A 19306-nucleotide genomic window follows, 5' to 3' on the forward strand; every position below is an offset into this window, starting at 1 on the left:
TTTACATAATATATGTGTGTGCACTGTGTATATTTATTATGTATATATAAATACAAACACATGCATGTATATATTTAAGAAAAATATGCTATGTTTATATATTAAATATATTTATATATATATATATAATATAAAATGTAATAATATAAATATATATATATATATAATATATATGTAAATATTTTCAAAATCTATACTGTATGTGTGTGTATTTATATATACATAATAAGTAAACACAGTACACATACATATATTATGTAAACAAAAACTTCTATTTTGGATGCGATTAATCGCGATTAATCGTTTGACAGCACTTTTCAGACACAAAAATGTATGCATAGACTCATTACATCATAACATTGTCTATTCTATTTCCTGATATTCATATTTTTATTGCTATAAAATATTCAGCAGAAATGGAATCATTTATAAAATAATATCTCATAAACCCTTTTGTAATCAGTTATCAAGTGTCGGGTTACACATTGAACATGCCCATGCAAATGTTGTTGGCTTATCTTCTCTGCAGCACTTCCTTGTTATTAGCAGTAAGGAAACTTCATCATGACCCACCATCATGGGTTTAGAATGTTGCTAGTGTGCAGAAAGTAAAGGCACCTTGTTCTTACCGAAAAATATGTGATAACATTTAATAAACGGAAGAAATGGTAAAGTATGTCCCCTGTAACAGAGACCAGTTTTTTTTTTTATATATATGAACTTTTATTTTATTTTATTTTTTTAACATGAAGACTTTATGTTTAAATGTTTCTATTTATGTAACTGGTCACCATTTCAATTTCTTGTTCTTTTCTTTTTGTTTTGCATTTAAAATAATAACTCAAACGAGTCCTGCAGTGTACAGTGTAAATTCTTTTTTAAAAGTACAAATGTTGTTGCTCGATGATTATGAGGTCACTAAACTGAATGATAATTATAAGCGAATTATAAAAACAGTTAAACGTGTTTAGTATAGCACTGCAGGTCACTGCTGTCACTGTCATGTCAACTACCCTCAACTCATACCACTGCTGTGAGCATGCAACATATAAAACATTGCTTTGACCCCAGAAAGATAAATATATATTTTTTAAAGTCATGCATTTTACTAACCTCTTTAGGAGGAAGAAGTAGATTTTCCCCTTGTGTAGATGCCCCATCTTGGACTGGAACCATATTTTACAGCTGCACTCCACACACCTAACCCGATTATTCAGCTCCCCTAAACACAAGCAACGTGAATATGTGACAGATGCTCACAGCTTTTCTTTTGTTATATCAAATAGTCAACCGCCTAAATGGACACAAGTGTTGAGTCTTCAAAAACGTCTCATGCTTATGAGCGCAGTGTTTCATTTAGGGTGCGGAAGTTGGCGTTTCCTGTTAAAGGTCGGACCTGCAACTGAACTGTTCATACAGCAGAAACTGCTACCACGTCGTCTCCTCCTGTTGTTCTGTCACTCCATCTTCCTTCCACTCACTCTTTATCTTTACGTATTTAGAGTCTATTTAAACCAGCACGGTGTAGTCTTGGTAGCTTCTTATCAAACAGGATGCTCTGCTCTCATAGTTTCCATGGTTTGACATAATGTATGTCACCCGTCTGTAGCTGTAGCACACTAACTTTGTTTGCACCATTTAAAGTGGCTGGTCCTTGCAGTGTGTTATCCATTCTGGTGAATATCAGCAGATAACATTCAGTAATAATGGAGAACACCACTGATTTGCATTAGGAAAGGAAAAAGCTTTAGACCGCAAAGCAACAACGGTGTTAAATCTAACCGTTCCCAAAGTCTCTATTGGGAAGAATCAATGGGAGACTGTGTTTCTTAAAATAAAGATGAACTATTACAGAGCTCATTAATCTGAAGATATTGACTAGACTGGATGCAGGATTAAATCTTAAAAAGGAAAGGAAGCTATTTTTTTCTAGAAATGGTCTAGGTTTTTTTGTTTTGATTTCTACTGAAATAAATAACTGGAAACGAAAAACATAAAGAATACGCCAAGGATCATTTGTATTCTCTACACACTAAAAGGAAAAACGCTGTACTATGTCCAGAGGCATGATGGCATAATTTTGTTTTATTAAGCATCATTTTCCATGCAGAGAGCATGCCATTTCTGTTGGGTTGCTGAATCAGTAACCTGCAGCAAAAGTTACGTTGCTAGTGTTTGGAAAGTCTTAGTCATTCAAATTATTTTTGATCCCACCAACATGTAATTGCATATTGCATTTGTAAATGGGAAATCCCTATAAAACACATTTCCCCCTCTATATTTAGAGCTGTAAACTTCAGGGGGCTGTTTAAAATATATAAAATAATATACAAAATATAATATAATATATCCTCCTGAGAACCAGAAATAAAAAAACTTTTGTGAATTTAGTATTTTTTCATGTCGTTACATTGTTTAGAGCATAAGAAAAAAATGGTAAAATAACATTTTTGAAAAATTATGTTTTATTCATAAGTTATGCTATGTCCTCTGTAGAGGACACCAGGACTCAGTTTTTCTAAAAATAAAATGGCAAGAGTAGACATGAAAAGGCAAAAACAATGGGATTTTTTTTTAAATCACCAATCAATTTTTAGGTTTCAGGATTTTTTTATAACTAACTTTGTTTAAGGATGGCTCTCAACTATGTTATAAAATATATAACACAATGATTTGATATACCATTTTGCTTTATGCAATATGTGTGTAAAAATTCCATAAACTGGTTTTCCCATTAAGCACAATGTTATCTATACACTGTATCTAATTTGCATATTAAAGTGCTGTTGGGACAGCATGTTGAAAAAAGAAGTGTAATAATGGGAGCAGTAATTGGCCAGATTTTCATAATAATATCTAATATTTCATAAGAATATTGATATGGAATTTGTTTTCCTATTCAATTCTTTTGTCTCCCAAAATGTGTAATAAACATGCTTTCAGTCCTGGTGTCCTCTACAGTGGACATGTATTAAATTATGTCCTGTTTCATAACAGAAGCTCATATTTTGATTTGAAACCCCATAACATTTTCCTGAGATGTTGATTTATGACAAACAATTAGAAAATTAGTCAGATTTAAATTATAATTACAAAATATTATCATATTTCCATAAAGATGTAAATTTTTATCATAAATTAGTGTCAGCCATTTTTAAAAACCAAGGAGAGGGAGTGTTCTCGGGGAAACATCCAGTCATTTGGTATCTCTGGAAAGTCCTGCATGTGCTCTGTACAGGACTCCAGACTTAAAACTGTGACGTGTGAGGTCTCAGAGAAATTCACTCAAATATAATGTCCACTACAGAGGCAAAAACTCCATAGCTGGGTCTCAGGAGGATATATAGCAATAATAAATGTATGTGTGTTTTATTCATTTTCCCAGTACCGATAGCAGAACCGTTAACGTCAGAGCTTATTGATACTCCGGTCTTTCATAATTTAGCCCCGGGACAGATTAAATACCAGGTTTCGGTACCCATCCCTACTCTAATAATTCAACTCTTTCGATTGACAGGGTGATCCAGGAGAGGATGGCAGACCAGGAACTGTAGTGGTAAGGAAAACGCTCACGCACACAGTCACACATGCATGGCTGGCAAGATGACTAATGTTGTTTCCCCCTGTTTTGTCATAGGATGTGAAGAGAGCTTTGTCAGAATTTGGCATTGAGGTACTGAGAAATTTATCAAAATGATTGACACAGTTTGTTTGTAGATGTACAGGTGCATCTCAATAAATTAGAATGTCGTGGAAAAGTTCATTTATTTCAGTAATTCAACTCAAATTGTGAAACTTGTGTATTAAATAAATTCAATGCACACAGACTGAAGTAGTTTAAGTCTTTGGTTCTTTTAATTGTGATGATTTTGGCTCACATTTAACAAAAACCCACCAATTCACTATCTCAACAAATTAGAATACTTCATAAGACCAATAAAAAAAACATTTTTAGTGAATTGTTGGCCTTCTGGAAAGTATGTTAATTTACTGTACATGTACTCAATACTTGGTAGGGGCTCCTTTTGCTTTAATTACTGCCTCAATTCGGCGTGGCATGGAGATGATCAGTGAACTTTTCCATGACAGATGCACCTGTACATGTCACCCTCTCCCCTGTTCTTTGCATACACTTTCCATTGCAGGTCAGAGAACTGAAACTATTAGTTGATGACAGAAGCAATCTGGTATCAAAGTTGAGTGAATTGACAGAGGGAAAGAGGGGAGAAAAAGGAGATGTCGGACCTAGAGGCCCTCCAGGAGCAGATGTGAGTTAAAATTGTGCATATGTCCAACAGAGTGGTCTCTGGTAGTTTAATAGTTGGATGAGTAGTGTGTTATGGTACCTTTTGCAAGAAGATCATACAAAAACTCATTGGGCACTGACCATGGTGCTGAAACGTATTTCTGGTTAGAAAACATCAATCAACTCAATATTTCTTTCTTGTCTCATCCTCTCCCCTTCTTTCTTTTTTAAACCTTGTTCTCTCTTCCTTGCATACTGGCATTCAGGGTGTAAGGGGTTATCCGGGTGAACGAGGTGTGAAAGGAGAGCAGGGTGAGAAAGGGCCTGCTGGCCCACAGGGTCCTCCAGGCAGGGCAATTGGAGAAAGAGGCCCAGAAGGTCCACCAGGACAGGCAGGTGAACCCGGAAAACCAGGAATACCAGGAGTACCAGGACGTGCGGGTGAACTTGGAGAAGCTGGCAGACCTGGGGACAAGGTAAAGAGAAGAAGAGCATTGGTATTTTGTTACTATAGCTGTTTTACGTCTTTTAGGAGATAAAGAGCTGATTAAAGAAAGCACTTGATATAAAGTTATTGTAGAAATGAGATTTAACTTAGTCTTTGTTGCAGGGGGAAAAAGGGGAGAAAGGGGACAGAGGGCCAGCTGTAAGTACCATTACTATAATTCATGCATGCTCATGCAAGATCCAAAATTAACTTGCCTATATTGCTAATGGCAGTTGAATTAAAAAAATGCTCCGGCAAACATTTATTTTGCTGGTGCATTTTCTTTCATAATCTATGTATAAAGTGTAATTTCCGACGACAGAATTTTGCTCGCATATGGTGCTTGGTGTGTGTTCAGACTCTACTTTCTTGTTTTCATATGGAATAAATCTTCTCTTTTTTAGGGTCCGGCTGGATTGCCTGGCCTAGGGGGGCCTCCAGGACCAAAGGTAAAACTAAATAAAGCTCATATTTGTAGTGCACTAAGGGAAGTTGAAAATTGAATTTTGTCAATTTTGTGTGTACTAACATATTGAGCATGTGTGTGTGTGTGTTTTTAAGGGGGATTCTGTCTCTGCTCAGAGTGATGTGCCTGGTCCAAGGGGTCTTCCAGGCCCCCAAGGTATCAGAGGAGATGCTGGTCCAGTAGGATCTCCTGGACCTACAGGAGAGAGGGTGAGGGTTCTGAAACATTTATCAGAGAAAATTCTTAAAAGACATTCTTAAATTTCTTAAATTTGGGGCCGGAAACACAAGAATTGCAATATAGCATAATGTGACAATTTTACTTCAAAAGGCTGTGATTTCATTGAAGAAATCTGAGCACTACACCTTTCAAAGTCAGGTGTTGCTGCTTTGTGTACTGCGATTACCATGGAAACCGCTATATTTCTATAGTTCTGAAAGTGCCTCCTGCTGACAGAGAATGAATGTGCGTTTTCAAAAAGCCAGTCTGCTGTTTTTGTTCAGACCAAAGCAAAAATCTACCCATATTTTTATGCAGCAAACACGAAGAGTTGGAACTGGTGGAGATAAGATATATTTCTTATTAAATTAATATAATAATTGATTCATAGTAATTGTTCGAATTAATATAATAATTGATACTTTTGACTTTTGAATCCCTTTTCTTATGAATAGTTTAAAGACTAAAATGTGAAATGTATCATTTTATAAAACTTTTTGTGAAAACCTTTATCTGAACTGTAAATTGTGCTTTTTACAGTCATTTTACAGTTTAACATATTACCATAGACATTGCCCTACCCTGCTCATATGGTAATAATTTTATCTGTGTAGGTCTTTAAAAGGTCTTGAAAAGTCTTAAATTTGATTTAAATAATCCTGCAGATACACTGTTTATATGTGTGGCAGCATGCTAACTTGTAGGTTTGTGACCTTAGTTGACGATCTGATCTGTGATGTGTCCCTCTCACAGGGCTACACAGGTTCTCGTGGGGAGAAGGGAGACAAAGGAGCCAGTGGAGAAAGTGGAAAAGATGGCTCCCCAGTGAGTATACCCTTTTACTGGCCTCAACTGACAATAGAACTTAGTCTCTATTCATTTAATTTTACAATAAAACTGGTACTTTTATCTTAGGGAAGTCCAGGAGAGCCAGGAAAACCAGGGCCAGATGGGAAGCCGGTGAGAAACAAATTCCAGTTGCTATATTGCCAGTTTATTATTCAAATGAATTTTAATTGCTCTTTGTCTAATTAATGTTGATGTTATTGTTTGATGTGTGCTAAGGCAAGCATCATTATTAGTTTTGCTCATACTTATTAGATAGATACACTAAGTATTAAACTTTGGTGTGTAACTTATCCTGCACCATTTGTAGATAGTGTGGCTTGTTGTGGAGAATTGTGCTGTTACTTTTTTAAGTGATGTGACAGTTTTTGTCTGGTGGACGATAAAACGGGCAAAAAAAAATTCACACAAACTGAAACTGTATATGATACTGATGGACCTGATACTTATCTATGAACCAGAAAGTCCTTAACACAGGCAGGCATCTCCTTCCGATGATGCCTAATGCATTCCTATGATATAACAGTCATGCACATTGGTCTACTGTAATTACAACAAACCAAAGTAAGATGACCAGAGAATGGTGAGTCCCACAAATATTGCTCTCAGTTAAGAGCCTGGTAATGTTTTGTGAACAATGCAGAACTTTAAAACCAGATTAAAGTTTAAGTTTAGATTGCCTTTCATCACTTACTGTGATAGATAAGTCAAGTAATATGGTATTGTAGTAGCAATACAGTATGAAAACATGCTGTCACTCATGAAATGGAGATGAAAAGAGAGTTTAGCATTAGTGGGGAGGAGGAGAGTTTTGACTCTCACTCACACATTTATTTATTGTCCTCTGGAGCAGGGTTTGAAGGGACCGGCCGGTCCACCAGGCCTACCTGTGAGTAACATCATCCTAAAACGGCAGCCTCTCTTGGGCTTGCCATTGTAGGAAAGCCTGGGGATTTGATGCGAGTACTAGGCCTTGCTGTTAGCACTAGCTGACTTCCTTTGCTTGAGGCTCCATAGATAAACAACACAGAAGTAACAATGCAGCACAGCTTCTATCCGCTAACCACTCTGTCTCCCCTTTTGCTCCTCCACTCCTTTTTGTAATCCTACTTCCTTCAACTTTTAATTCCACTCCACTTGAAATTTGGACCATCACACCTCTGCTCTCTCTACACTTCCTGTCCCTCCATCCCTTCCTTCTTCTCTCTAGGGCTTGCCTGGGTTCCCAGGAGTGCTGGGCAGACCGGTAGGTTTTCTGTGGCTGAGATTGTAGACTGCTTTGCTAACATTGGGAAGGGGGCCGTCCTTGTCTCTGTATGTTTGTGTGTGTCTACTGTATTTGTGCATTCATGTATGTCTGTTAGATATTTGAGTGAGTTTGGATGTATATATTTAGTTTTATGTCCCTGTGAGCAATGTGAATGTAAGATTTATACACTACCATTCAAAAGTTTGGGTCAGTAAGGTTTTTTTTTTAAAATAAATAATACTTTTATTTAGCAAGGATGTATTAAGTTGTACAAAAGTGACAATAAATACATTGCAAAATATTTATATTCAAATAAGTTCTGTTCTTTTGAACTTTATATTCATCAGAGCACAACTGTTTTTACCATTGATAATAAAAATAAATGTTTCTTGAGCACCAAATCAGCACATTAGAATGATTTCTGAAGGATCATGTGACATTTAAGACTGGATAATTCAGGTTTGCCATCACAGGAATAAATTAAATTTTCAAATACAGTAAAATAGAAAACAATTTAAATGATTTCAAATTGTAATAATATTCACAATATTTTTTGATCAAATAAATGCAGCCTTGGTTTGTATAAGATACTTCTTTCAAAAATATTTGATAAATCTTACCGACCCCAAACTTTTGAACAGTAGTATATGTGTCCAGTGTTTGTACAGTCTTTGTCAAAAGTACAGTATACAGTATGTCTGTCCGTTCAGAGCTTGTTTGTGCTGTTTATATGTGCATGTGTGTATCTGTGTGCTTTATATTTGTATCAGCCTGCTATTCATACCAAATGTGTATTTTGAACAGGGGAATCCAGGAGAACCAGGAATAAGAGGACCAACTGTACGTATATTCAGTTTAATGTACATACTCAAATTAAAAATCATTTTTCTAACCTTTGGTTTGATATTTCAGGGACCGATGGGTGGAAATGGACCCCCAGGGGCTCCTGGTGTGAAGGTTAATGCTGCATTATTTGACATGGACCCTATAATTTTATTCATTAGCAGTTGTTTTAAATCAACCATAACAGCATGAAAGTTATTTTGCCCCTATTTGTGTCCTGATTTCCTTTGGTATTGCAGATGCAAATAACATTTAAAATGTGTGTGTATATGTTCACATGTTTGTGTGTCATGTTTAGGGTGACCAAGGAGAACCAGGCATTGGAGTTCAAGTAAGTTTTCTAGCTGAGTAGCGATGAACACTTTGCTTCAGGCGATTTGATACACAGCAATGTGTTTTGGGAGTTACATAACTAACCCACCAGAGTTTACTCACTCTTCAATCTTTCCTCTTCATTCTTTAAGGGCCCTCCTGGACCTCAGGGCAACAGAGGGTTACCTGGACCTCCAGGCACTCCAGGAGCAATAGTAAGATAAAAATGCAATATTGGAGTCATTCTAACAGCTCATAGGAGTCTGACCTCTGTCTCTCCACAGAGGTCATTAAACAATCTTTGCAGCTTCAGCTTAGAGCCTCTTCACATGCTCTGTTTCTCTGTGCCTTATTTATCCTTGACTCTTGTAGTCTTCGGTTTGCCCTTACATTTCAGAAAGCAAAATGTTTTTCCTCCTTGCATATTTCAGCACTTTAATATCAGTGTACTGTTGATGTTCAGTAGATCCTGTGTGTTTTATATATACATATTGTTCTTATAGATAAGGGTGATTTATATTTGTCTGAGTAGGGATGAATGCAGCACTTTCTAATGTTTGCAGGGACCAGAAGGATCTCCAGGGCTTCCAGGACAAGTGGTGAGTAAATAAACATACCAGACCAACATATATTACAGAGCATTTCAAATTATGAAAAATCCTCTATTACAGTTTTCCCTCTTCAACTAATTGGAGGCATGCGTGATTGAATGTTCGATCAACAAAAGACAAAAAGTGTCAGCTGTGTGAGAGCACTTGGCTTTGGATTTTGAAAAGCAATATAACTGTTTCACAGTGCAGTCAGAACTGCTTCTATGAAGTGCGAGAAAGATTGAAACTGAACCGCAATTCACTTTCTCGGATGGACACACTTGGTCTCAGTCGGGTGTTTGGTGCTGTTTCAGGCACAATCCAATTATGATATTGTGATGCATGTATTGCATGGAAGTGTATCATATTTTGCTATACTTTGCAATACTCAGACCTAGTTTATATGAAGTGCCTCTCTATTCTCCTGTTCTTTTGCTAATACATACACATAAACATTTAATAAGCTATATATAGTATATGTATATACATACACACACACGCACACACACAAATGTACATACTTATAAATAAATAAATATATATATATATAAATATATATATAACAATATAAGTACCCACACACACACATATCTGCTGTTTATACATTCATAAGCCTACTTAAGTGTATTTTTACTTGATTAATTGCTATAATTAATTGTGGATTAGTTGTTTACCGATCTAGTTCAAAATTATAGCCTAATTGAAGATTAGCTAGCAAATATCATTGCACAATCATAGCAACAGTTAGTATTCTAGTGGCAAAAATATTTTTTGTTTATGTGATGCATTCAGTTGCTCTCAACTTCGAAACACTCAACTTACTCTTTGAAACTGTATTTTTTCAGTGTTCACATAAACAATGTTATCAACAGATTTTCTGTTCTTAAAGGTTTGTATCAGAATATAGATTTAGTTTTTACTCTTTTTTTTATTTATAAACAGAACATAACACTTAGATGTAATGTATTGATTAATAAATAAACTAACGCTGGCAGCTGTTTCTTGCAACAAATGTTGACATTAGTATCTGATTCTAACAATAAGGGAAAAAGTAGAAGCAAAAATTAAATAAATACAAATTTAAAGGAATACACAATATTCAGTTACTTTATCTGCAGAATTCATATATTACCATGCTCAGAAATGGATTTTGTTTGTATTTGTGATAAGTGATAATGTTTTTTGCTGACAATGTGACTGTGAGGCATGGCACTTGTTTGAGTAACAAGGTTATCTTTGATTAACATGATGGCATAAACAGGGAGAGGGGGGCAAGCCTGGGGTCCCAGGGAGAGACGGTGTTCCAGGGAAAGATGGCCTGCCAGGGTTATCAGGGAAACAGGTGAGTGATCATATGCCCTTGACATTTACAAAGATGTGTGTTAATTTCATTATCTTCTTTTTTCATGTTCTCTTTGCTTCTTTCTTTTCTTCCCTACTTAACCGCTCTCTCTGTCTTATTATTACTCTCTGTCACTTTCTTTAAGGGTATCGCCGGACCCTTTGGCCCCCCAGGATTAAAAGGAGAGCAGGGAGATAGCGGTCCACCAGGAAAGGTGCGTCCATATGTGCATCTGCATGTGTGGATTTGTACGTAATGTGTAGTTTGACTGACACTATGCTTTTAATTCCCAACGCGCTCAATTTATCTTTCTCCCTTTATTTCCACTGTGTTCTGCAGTCTGTCACTGGACCCCCTGGAACGAAGGGTGAGATGGTGAGTTGTTGCCATGGTTACATCATAGCGAACACTGTGTGAAGATCAACCTGTCTCACCTGCATGACAGATAATCTCATTTGAAGCAATCGTAATGTTAGAGCAGCATGTACGTGAGCTCTTCAATAGATCTTCTTTCAGTGTTGTCATACTCAAATGCCAACTGAGGAGCGGCACAAAGTATTAAAGTAAATCGCGTGAAGTGAAGACTTTAATTTGTTCAATCCAAGTAGAGAGGCTCTATTTTATTTGACTTTAATCTAATATTTTATGACTGTTAAGGATAAAATGCCTTTGGTATGTATTTTTCATACTGAGTTTAGACATTTTTTGACAGTCTCTGTGTATTTTCCATCTAGCTGTGTTAACTTCTTGGTTATTGTGTTTGCTACCTGAATTGTTTGCCTACACAAAGAGGTTTAATGTATTTCATAACACAAACCATGTAAAGCCAGTAATTATGATAATTTCCACAAGATACATGCAATGATAACAGATTTTTTAACAAATTCACCTGCAGAAACTTTGTTGGTAATGAATAACCAGAAGTTTATCCACCAACAACAGTATGCTCACCTCAAATGCTTTATTTAGACAGCATTACAAATCAAATAACACACATTCATGTTCAGAAGAATTAATAATATCTCTTTAACAAAAATTTAAGCTGCCTATTTCTGCTTTGAATACCTTGCTTTATAGATTTCTAAGTGCATTACTATAAATGTGGTTTTTGTTTATTGTCTGTGATCATTGACAGCATGCCACTAAGCTTTAACAATCATTTAATGTGCCTTTGTGTGTCTGATTAATAGATTTAGCTCTACGTAGCTGTACTTTAAACCAAATGATACAGTGAGTAAACTTTATGTGCAAACTTTATGACCCTCTTTTTCAGCATTCTGATAGCTCTCTTACACAAATCCTGTGTAATTGTGCCTTATTGTGTGTGAGGTTATTTAGATATTGGCACTGATGTGCTCCATATATATATTTACCACATTTATTGACAAAACTATGACAGGACAGGGACAGGGAAGTAAACTATTGTGGCCCGTTGCACATTAAATGCCACAGGCAAAATCCATCACCTGCTTTCACTGTACAGCTGAATACTTCCAGGAGTAACTAATCTGTCAAGAGATGTCATCCACAGTTTCGCCAATGATGGAATCTTTATAATATCTGAAAAATACGTACAGCATGTTCTCAGAAATGTTCAGTATTTCCTGAAAATACATGAATGGAATAAACAGAACTGAAGCACACAGGCAGTCAATGCATCCATCCATTTGGTACAGTACTAATTCTCCTGAGGGAAATGGATGGCTTATCTGCACTGCGCCATGACATAGATTGTAGATAATGGGCCATAGATTTGTTATTTCTGACATGAATATACCACATTATTAACTCATATATAACCATGACTGTTTAAGGGTCCTCCTGGTCTGACATTGCCAGGTACCGCTGGAGAAAGAGGCCTTCCTGGATCACCGGTGAGTTTCACTCATTTTGCTTATTTATTTGAGCTTCTGTCCAGTACATTCCAATACATTTCTGAGGTTTATATTTGTTGAACTGCATGTATTTATTTATGCCCCATTATTTATTACCACAGTTTGCCGTCATATTCTGGCATCAGCCTTCCTTCATCATTAATGTCATTAGTAGAAGTAATTCTGAATTCACATTTCATACACATTGATTTTTTTGTGTGGCTGTTTTGTGTTTTAGGGTCCAAAAGGAGACAAAGGGCCAGCGGCAATCAAAGGAGAAAGAGTGAGTAGTGTTATTATGAGAAGAGTGCCCACAAACAAGGCAATGCACAATGTGTAGAAATAGATTTGAAAGTGTTATTTACTCACAGGGTGCTGTGGGTGATCCTGGAGATTCTGGTGAGAATGTGAGTACCTGCAGTAACTTCAGAGGCAGAACTGCCAGCACGGCCATCCGTTTCATCTCCACTATAATATATGCATCATTAAAAGACTTTTTCACATTCATTGTTCAGGGATTGAGAGGACCACCAGGGCCCAAAGGAGTCAAAGGAGAGGCAGGGGTGGGAATGCCTGGGCCTCAAGGACAACCTGGACCCATTGGCTTAAAGGTATTTGATTCATTTTATTGTTACAGAACTGTTGCTAACAGACCTCTAGCCCTAAGTGTAAACTTTGGCATGTAACTCATCTCATATTGTTTCTGTGGCAAGCATGAAAATCTAGTTTGTATAACAAATTAAAGTTTTTAATCTTTTGTAGGGGGACTCTGGTTTACCAGGTCCTCCGGGCCCTCCTGGACCACGTGGAGTGGATGGCACGCCAGGACTGGCAGGGCAGAGAGGTGAAGCAGGTCAGCCAGGACCCCCTGGACCACCAGGAGACAGGGTTCGTAGAGTCACTGCACATACAGAAACAAATGTACACTAAAAACAACATATTTAGAATTACTACATAAAGAAAAGGGTTAAATGCCATCATAGACAAAAACATTTGCTGAATTTGGCTGCATCCAATGATTGTAATTCCTCTTGGTGCTTGTAAGGGTCTACAAGGATTTATTGGCAAAGCGGGAAACCCAGGAACACCAGGAGCTGCTGGGCCCCCAGGACCCTCTGTAAGCCACAGACATGTTAAAATCAAATAATTGTGTATAAGTATTTGCATTAAGATGTTTCTTATAGCAAGTATAACTGTGTGTCTCTCCTTCATTGGTATTCAATTATGTCTTTATCTTCATGTTAGGGTACTGCGGGCCTTGCAGGACTGAAGGGCGATAAGGTAAGTGATGTGTTGCTTGCAGGACTTACAATTTTTTAAAAATTTAACAGCACAGTCAAAAAAGTATTGCGCAAGTAGGCATGAGAGAATGGAGCTTTTATGCCAGAAATCAGGAACACTGTGTGAGTCATGACAAATGAGTTTCCCTTCTGATAAACCAAATAAAATATTTTCAGTTAATTTGACCAGCTGTCGAAAATAAATAAATAAATAAAGTTATATTTTACAACAGTAAAATTACAATACTAATATTTATGACTGTCTAAATTTCTTTGCATTCAATCATTAAAGCATAGAGCTTCCATTTTTGTGGAAAATCCCTCATAGACCTTAAGGTTTACTCTGAAGTACATCATGCGAAATATGTACATAATTCTCTCATAGTCTTTGCAGTTTTTACTGGCATTTGACACCTACCTAACAAGTGTTAATTTATTCATGAGCTTCAATCGGTTCAGTCGCACTGGTGCATCAAATTTTTTTTCACAGTCATTTACGGTCGCAAAGGTGACTAATATTCGCACTGTAGAGCCCTGGCTTGTTGTATATTTTTAGGGCTGTTCAGTCATGTTTCAGCATATTATGTATAGTATATAGTTTAAAAATCTGAAATATGGATTTTTTTCCCCCATTTAAACCTGAAAATAACTGCATATTGTGCCTAAGTGCATATTGTCACTAAACCAAAATACAGATATACCAAATAGTAAGGCATTCTGAAATTCATGCTGATTAACCTTTTTACTTAAACTTGTTATACTGATTATATAATTTGTAATTAAAAATAAACACAAATAAATTGGTCCTAAAAGTTTAAAACCAATTTTAAATCGTAAAAATTGGTTTTAAACTTTTAGGACCAATTTATTTGTGTTTATTTTGGAAATAAGGAAGCCAGTCTAAAAAGCTAAAACTTTGAAACCAGTGTGTCTCTGTGCAGTCAGAGCTGTTCAGTAAGGTTTTATTGGACAAAAATGAAGTACACTGCGTGAGACAGATTTATTACCCTTTTTCTCTTTTTTTCCTCCACATTCAGGGTGAAATTGGTGTAGGAGTGCCAGGTTTAAGAGGAGAGCGAGGAGACCCAGGGCCTCGGGTAATGTCCACAATCACTCCATCTCTTATTAATTTTTTTGTATGCATATCAGATTGTGATGATGTGTGTATCTGTCTAATTTTTGTAGGGAGAAGAAGGTCGGGCTGGAACAGATGGAGAGAGAGGCCTTACTGTAAATATACTCCTACTTTCCGTTTACAACATTCTGCATTTACTCATTATTTTTTACCCCACCACATCCTGTTTTCTACACATATTGATGTCAGTCAGGCAGTAACAGTCAGTCTCTCTTGATGAGTGTCATTGATCTGAGCCCTCATCTAGATGTGGAAAGGCTGATGCAGGCAGAGAGGTGGCTTTACGAACACTGTATTCGTCACACTTTATATTCAGGGCAATGATGTGTTCGTCTCCCACTCTGTGCAATTTCAAAACCATTATGAGTCAAGGCCTCTTGCAGCGCTGCACGTCTTCTATCTACAAAATGCATACAAATGCTCAGGCAAATAAGATTTCTCTTCTACTCAACTGTCTGTCCCACTGACAGGGTCCTCCTGGCGGCAAAGGAAACAGAGGAGATAAGGTCTGTATAACTTTTCATCAACTGCTACAATCTGGCTGAGGCTCGTCCCTTAACTTTGCTAAAAAATAATAATAACAATGACTGTGTCATGAAATACAATCCTTTATGTACACATGTTTTATAAACTTATAAACTATAAATTCTTCACAGGGCGAACAAGGTCCTTCGGGAATTAAAGGAGAAAAGGTATTTTTTTTTAGAAAATGCATTAATCATCTTTCTTTATTACACAGCTTCCTGGAATACTTGATTCTGATTGGTCCATTTCAATATTTTTCAATGATAGCTGGTAAATTTGATAGCTAAACTTAATTCTTCTTAAATAATACATTATTTAAATGCCAATGATTATTTTATGTCCATTTATTTATTTGTAGCCATGTAATAAGCAGAATCATGTACAGTCAGGTAGTTATCGCAAAATAAACTCTGTTAAATGTGATTATTATGTGAAGTAGTGGGGTTTTATATCACCCTAAAAGAGGTTTATTTTACATATTGAATATATTATACTATTATTTTTGCATATTTAATAGATTGTATATTGCTGTATTTGATTTTATATCTTTAAGGGAGATACTCAGCTGGTGGGGGGACCTCCAGGAGAGAAAGGAGTGAAAGGAGAAACTGTGAGTCAAATTGTTTTGATTAAGCTGTGTCAGGTGTTTAATGCTTTTGGGTCACTCAGATTAAAGGCCAATAATAAAGGTTAGGCTGCTATAGGTCTCTTATCTATTTAGAACATGTGCCTATGAGAACTGGTCATAAAGCATTCATGTGTGTCTGCCTCGAGATCTATAGATTGTTAACGAGTCAGTAAGCAACAGGATAAAGGCAGATCTTTTGGGTCAATGTAAACTAATCAGTACAGATCGCTGCTCTCCTCAGGGGGAGCGAGGACCTAAAGGTGCACAGGGTGAAAAGGGTGCAAAGGGACAGGAAGGACCACCAGGAGAACAGGTAAGAATGTTTTTTCTTGTTTCATCATATTTTTTTTTTTCATAATATACAACTACAATATAATGTTGTGATGCCTAAATCTCTTGTGGTATTTAAAACGTTTTTTTTATTTAGACAGAATAGTATAACATTTTATATGGACTATTTATTATCAGTCTTAACATGATTATAAATATCATCTTATTGCTATTAGCTAAATAAAATTTTTATTCTCTTTTGATTTATTTGAAAGGTTAGTCTTTCAGAACCCATTTCTTTTTATTTATGTCTCAGACTTCTCCTAAAATTGCTTAGGGGAATGAAATATAGACAAAAATAAGAGCATGGACATATAAAATTCATGTGGCTTAGCTCAGAAAATTTGGTCTTCAAAGAATCTGATGAGAAATGTTTGAGTATATTGAAATCTTTTTATTTTGATCACAGACGTTGTTGAGACATGTTGGGGTCTCTTCTTAGCAGAATAATCTGAGAAGCAAGAGACTCAATTTGTTCCCCCTTTAATCTCATTGCTGTTTGAGAGAAATGACAAAGATATTAAAGAGATCTCATTTGTGATTTTTCTATCATATTTGCAGGGTCTGAGAGGGGAGCCAGGAGAGAGAGGTTCTACTGGCTTCCAGGGAGCCCGTGGTCCTGGTGGTCAGAAGGTGAAAAATACACTCCCTTTCCTCACAAATGAACAAGAATAAACATATGCATGTTTGCATATGTACATCGATGTGCATGACTCTCATATTGATCAAATATTTAATTATCATTTGCAGGGAGAAGCAGGGCAGCCTGGTGTCCCAGGAGAAGCAGTGCGTATTCTTATTCAGATGCCTATAACATCAGCGCATGACTGGCACATACAGTCCCCAGGCTCAGCCATTTCCCCATGACTGCTCCTTTTTTTCTACAGGGAACACCTGGTAAAGATGGTCTGCCTGGAATGAGAGGAGAGAAGGGAGAGTTTGGGCCTGTAGGTCCGCGAGGCCTCAAGGTGTGTGTATGTGTGTGTGTGTGCGTTTTAATGGTTGTCTTTTAAAACTCAACCTGACTCTTGCAAGCTTTATCGTAGCTAACCTTGAGTAGCCCTTCAGACCAGATGATCAAACTGCTTATAATTCCACCACAGTCTGGATTCCAGGCCATTGTGTCTGACATTTCATCTGCATATGTACCTCAGAGCCACCGTATGAAAGTTTTTGTGTGTGAATATGTGTGTGTGCGTGCGTGTATGTGTGGAGAAATTGATTTGTCGAGAGCAGTGAGGCACATGAAAGACTCCTGCGTATGAATCATTCCTCTCAGGGATACATGGGCCGCTGCAGACAGTACTAGCTGCCCTTCAGCCAGCGGCAACATAGACGCGCACACTCACATAGCAGATAAGAACTTTTATCTGGATTCAGCATCCCAGATAGACCTCTATCTGTTGTCTCTAATGAGAAAGACAGTAATTGAAGGGTGTGTGTGAGTTTGTGTGGTCGTGTGTATGACTGACACATGAATGGTGTTATTCTTTCTAAATAGTCCCTCCCAGGGAGCTTTTCTCTAGTGTCATTACTCCCTGTAACATTGAGTGATTGACAGTTTGACTGAGCTTTAATGGCTTACAGGGAGAACGAGGCGCCAAGGGAGCATGTGGACAAAGTGGACCAAAGGGAGACAAGGTGAGTAATAAGGGGAGCTTGAGGAAAGTTTTTGTCGTGTCGCCATGTTTTGCTGGAAGTGATGAAATGTGTCTGTTCATAGGGGGATGCTGGGATTAATGGCAGACCGGGATTGCCAGGGAGGAAAGGAGAGCAGGTATGTACACATGCATTTGTTTTTGTGTGAGGCATGTATGCAATTCCTTTCATTATCTTGTTTTTATGGCAAATTTTATTTCAGGGTGAAGTCGGGTCTTCAGGTTCCACAGGAAGTCCAGGGAAGGAGGGACTCATTGGAGCCAAGGTAAAAGCATATCGCATGGGAAACATATTGGTCTGAGATCATACTGAATAATAGTGTTGTCACTGTAATTGATGAAACACATATGCCTTTGAACATGTCAAAAAAATGTAATATCTAAATATTTATAATTAAAACATTTAATGTTGCCTAAGTGTTGCCTAAGATTGATTGGTAGCAACGTACCAATTCTTTTAAAATCACTGCTGAATAAACCAGCAGACAAAATGTTTTACTGCAACATAGGTATACATACTCTGCAATCCTTCTAATTTCAAAAAGTAAAGTGGAAAAGGTGCAATGAAACTTTAAACAAACCATGTAACGTTCATCTGTTGATGCCCAGGGTGACAGAGGCTTTGATGGAGTTACGGGGACGAAGGGATCACAAGGAGAGAAAGGTGAACGGGTGAGTATACCAGATACTTTAGCTCCACGGCTGTTTAAGCCTAACACTGCTGATCTCAGTGAAAAGTCTTATCAAATGTTCCACCTTAAAACATCCTCCGCCTGCTTTCTTTAGGGCCAAGCTGGTATCCCTGGTCCCCCTGGTTCAAGAGGAGCGGATGGACCCCCTGGTCTAACAGGCCCTCAAGGACCTTCTGGAGGTAAAGGTCCAGAGGGCCTGCAAGGACAAAAGGTATCAAACATACTTTATATCAATACATACATACTGTATAGGGATGTATCCGGTATTGGGCCCGATACTGATCTCCTGTACTCGTACTCGTTAAAATGCCCCGATACCAAACGCCGATACCACACAGCATGTGATGCCATATTCAGACAAAGAAACACCGACAACAGAACAACAGACAGCAGAATGGAGTTATTGGAGATTAAGGATGTCTACGAAGTATATGTATGCAATGAATATAATGCTAAACATTCAGTATTAACGCCTTTATAGCTGATGTGCGCGAGCTGATAAGCAAAGCACGCTGCATGGATGGAGCACGCGGCGGCGCAGATGCACGAGCTTGTCGAGTGAATATACCTTTCTCACAGACATC

At 37.3% G+C, this 19306-nt stretch overlaps 1 protein-coding gene across 1 annotated transcript in view; it reads left to right on the top strand.

Moving 5' to 3' along the window:
- Window positions 1–19306, top strand: part of col7a1 (collagen, type VII, alpha 1) — a 92990-nt gene that overhangs the window by 69215 nt on the left and 4469 nt on the right. Inside the window, exons 73-112 of the mRNA XM_016272084.1 lie at window positions 3518–3556; window positions 3638–3673; window positions 4146–4268; window positions 4513–4722; window positions 4857–4892; window positions 5138–5182; window positions 5295–5408; window positions 6172–6243; window positions 6334–6378; window positions 7118–7153; window positions 7475–7510; window positions 8318–8353; window positions 8426–8470; window positions 8655–8687; window positions 8821–8883; window positions 9232–9267; window positions 10520–10600; window positions 10746–10814; window positions 10940–10975; window positions 12415–12474; window positions 12713–12757; window positions 12846–12881; window positions 12990–13085; window positions 13237–13362; window positions 13520–13591; window positions 13720–13755; window positions 14792–14851; window positions 14940–14984; window positions 15360–15395; window positions 15546–15581; window positions 15968–16024; window positions 16284–16355; window positions 16934–17005; window positions 17123–17158; window positions 17260–17340; window positions 17960–18013; window positions 18096–18149; window positions 18234–18296; window positions 18640–18702; window positions 18817–19010. Of these exons, the coding sequence (XP_016127570.1) occupies window positions 3518–3556; window positions 3638–3673; window positions 4146–4268; window positions 4513–4722; window positions 4857–4892; window positions 5138–5182; window positions 5295–5408; window positions 6172–6243; window positions 6334–6378; window positions 7118–7153; window positions 7475–7510; window positions 8318–8353; window positions 8426–8470; window positions 8655–8687; window positions 8821–8883; window positions 9232–9267; window positions 10520–10600; window positions 10746–10814; window positions 10940–10975; window positions 12415–12474; window positions 12713–12757; window positions 12846–12881; window positions 12990–13085; window positions 13237–13362; window positions 13520–13591; window positions 13720–13755; window positions 14792–14851; window positions 14940–14984; window positions 15360–15395; window positions 15546–15581; window positions 15968–16024; window positions 16284–16355; window positions 16934–17005; window positions 17123–17158; window positions 17260–17340; window positions 17960–18013; window positions 18096–18149; window positions 18234–18296; window positions 18640–18702; window positions 18817–19010 (2585 nt within the window). The remainder of the gene's footprint in view (window positions 1–3517; window positions 3557–3637; window positions 3674–4145; window positions 4269–4512; window positions 4723–4856; window positions 4893–5137; window positions 5183–5294; window positions 5409–6171; window positions 6244–6333; window positions 6379–7117; window positions 7154–7474; window positions 7511–8317; window positions 8354–8425; window positions 8471–8654; window positions 8688–8820; window positions 8884–9231; window positions 9268–10519; window positions 10601–10745; window positions 10815–10939; window positions 10976–12414; window positions 12475–12712; window positions 12758–12845; window positions 12882–12989; window positions 13086–13236; window positions 13363–13519; window positions 13592–13719; window positions 13756–14791; window positions 14852–14939; window positions 14985–15359; window positions 15396–15545; window positions 15582–15967; window positions 16025–16283; window positions 16356–16933; window positions 17006–17122; window positions 17159–17259; window positions 17341–17959; window positions 18014–18095; window positions 18150–18233; window positions 18297–18639; window positions 18703–18816; window positions 19011–19306) is intronic.

This window comes from Sinocyclocheilus grahami, unplaced genomic scaffold, assembly GCF_001515645.1.
Source record: "Sinocyclocheilus grahami isolate Dianchi unplaced genomic scaffold, SAMN03320097.WGS_v1.1 scaffold67.1, whole genome shotgun sequence".
NCBI classification, from domain to species: domain Eukaryota; kingdom Metazoa; phylum Chordata; class Actinopteri; order Cypriniformes; family Cyprinidae; genus Sinocyclocheilus; species Sinocyclocheilus grahami.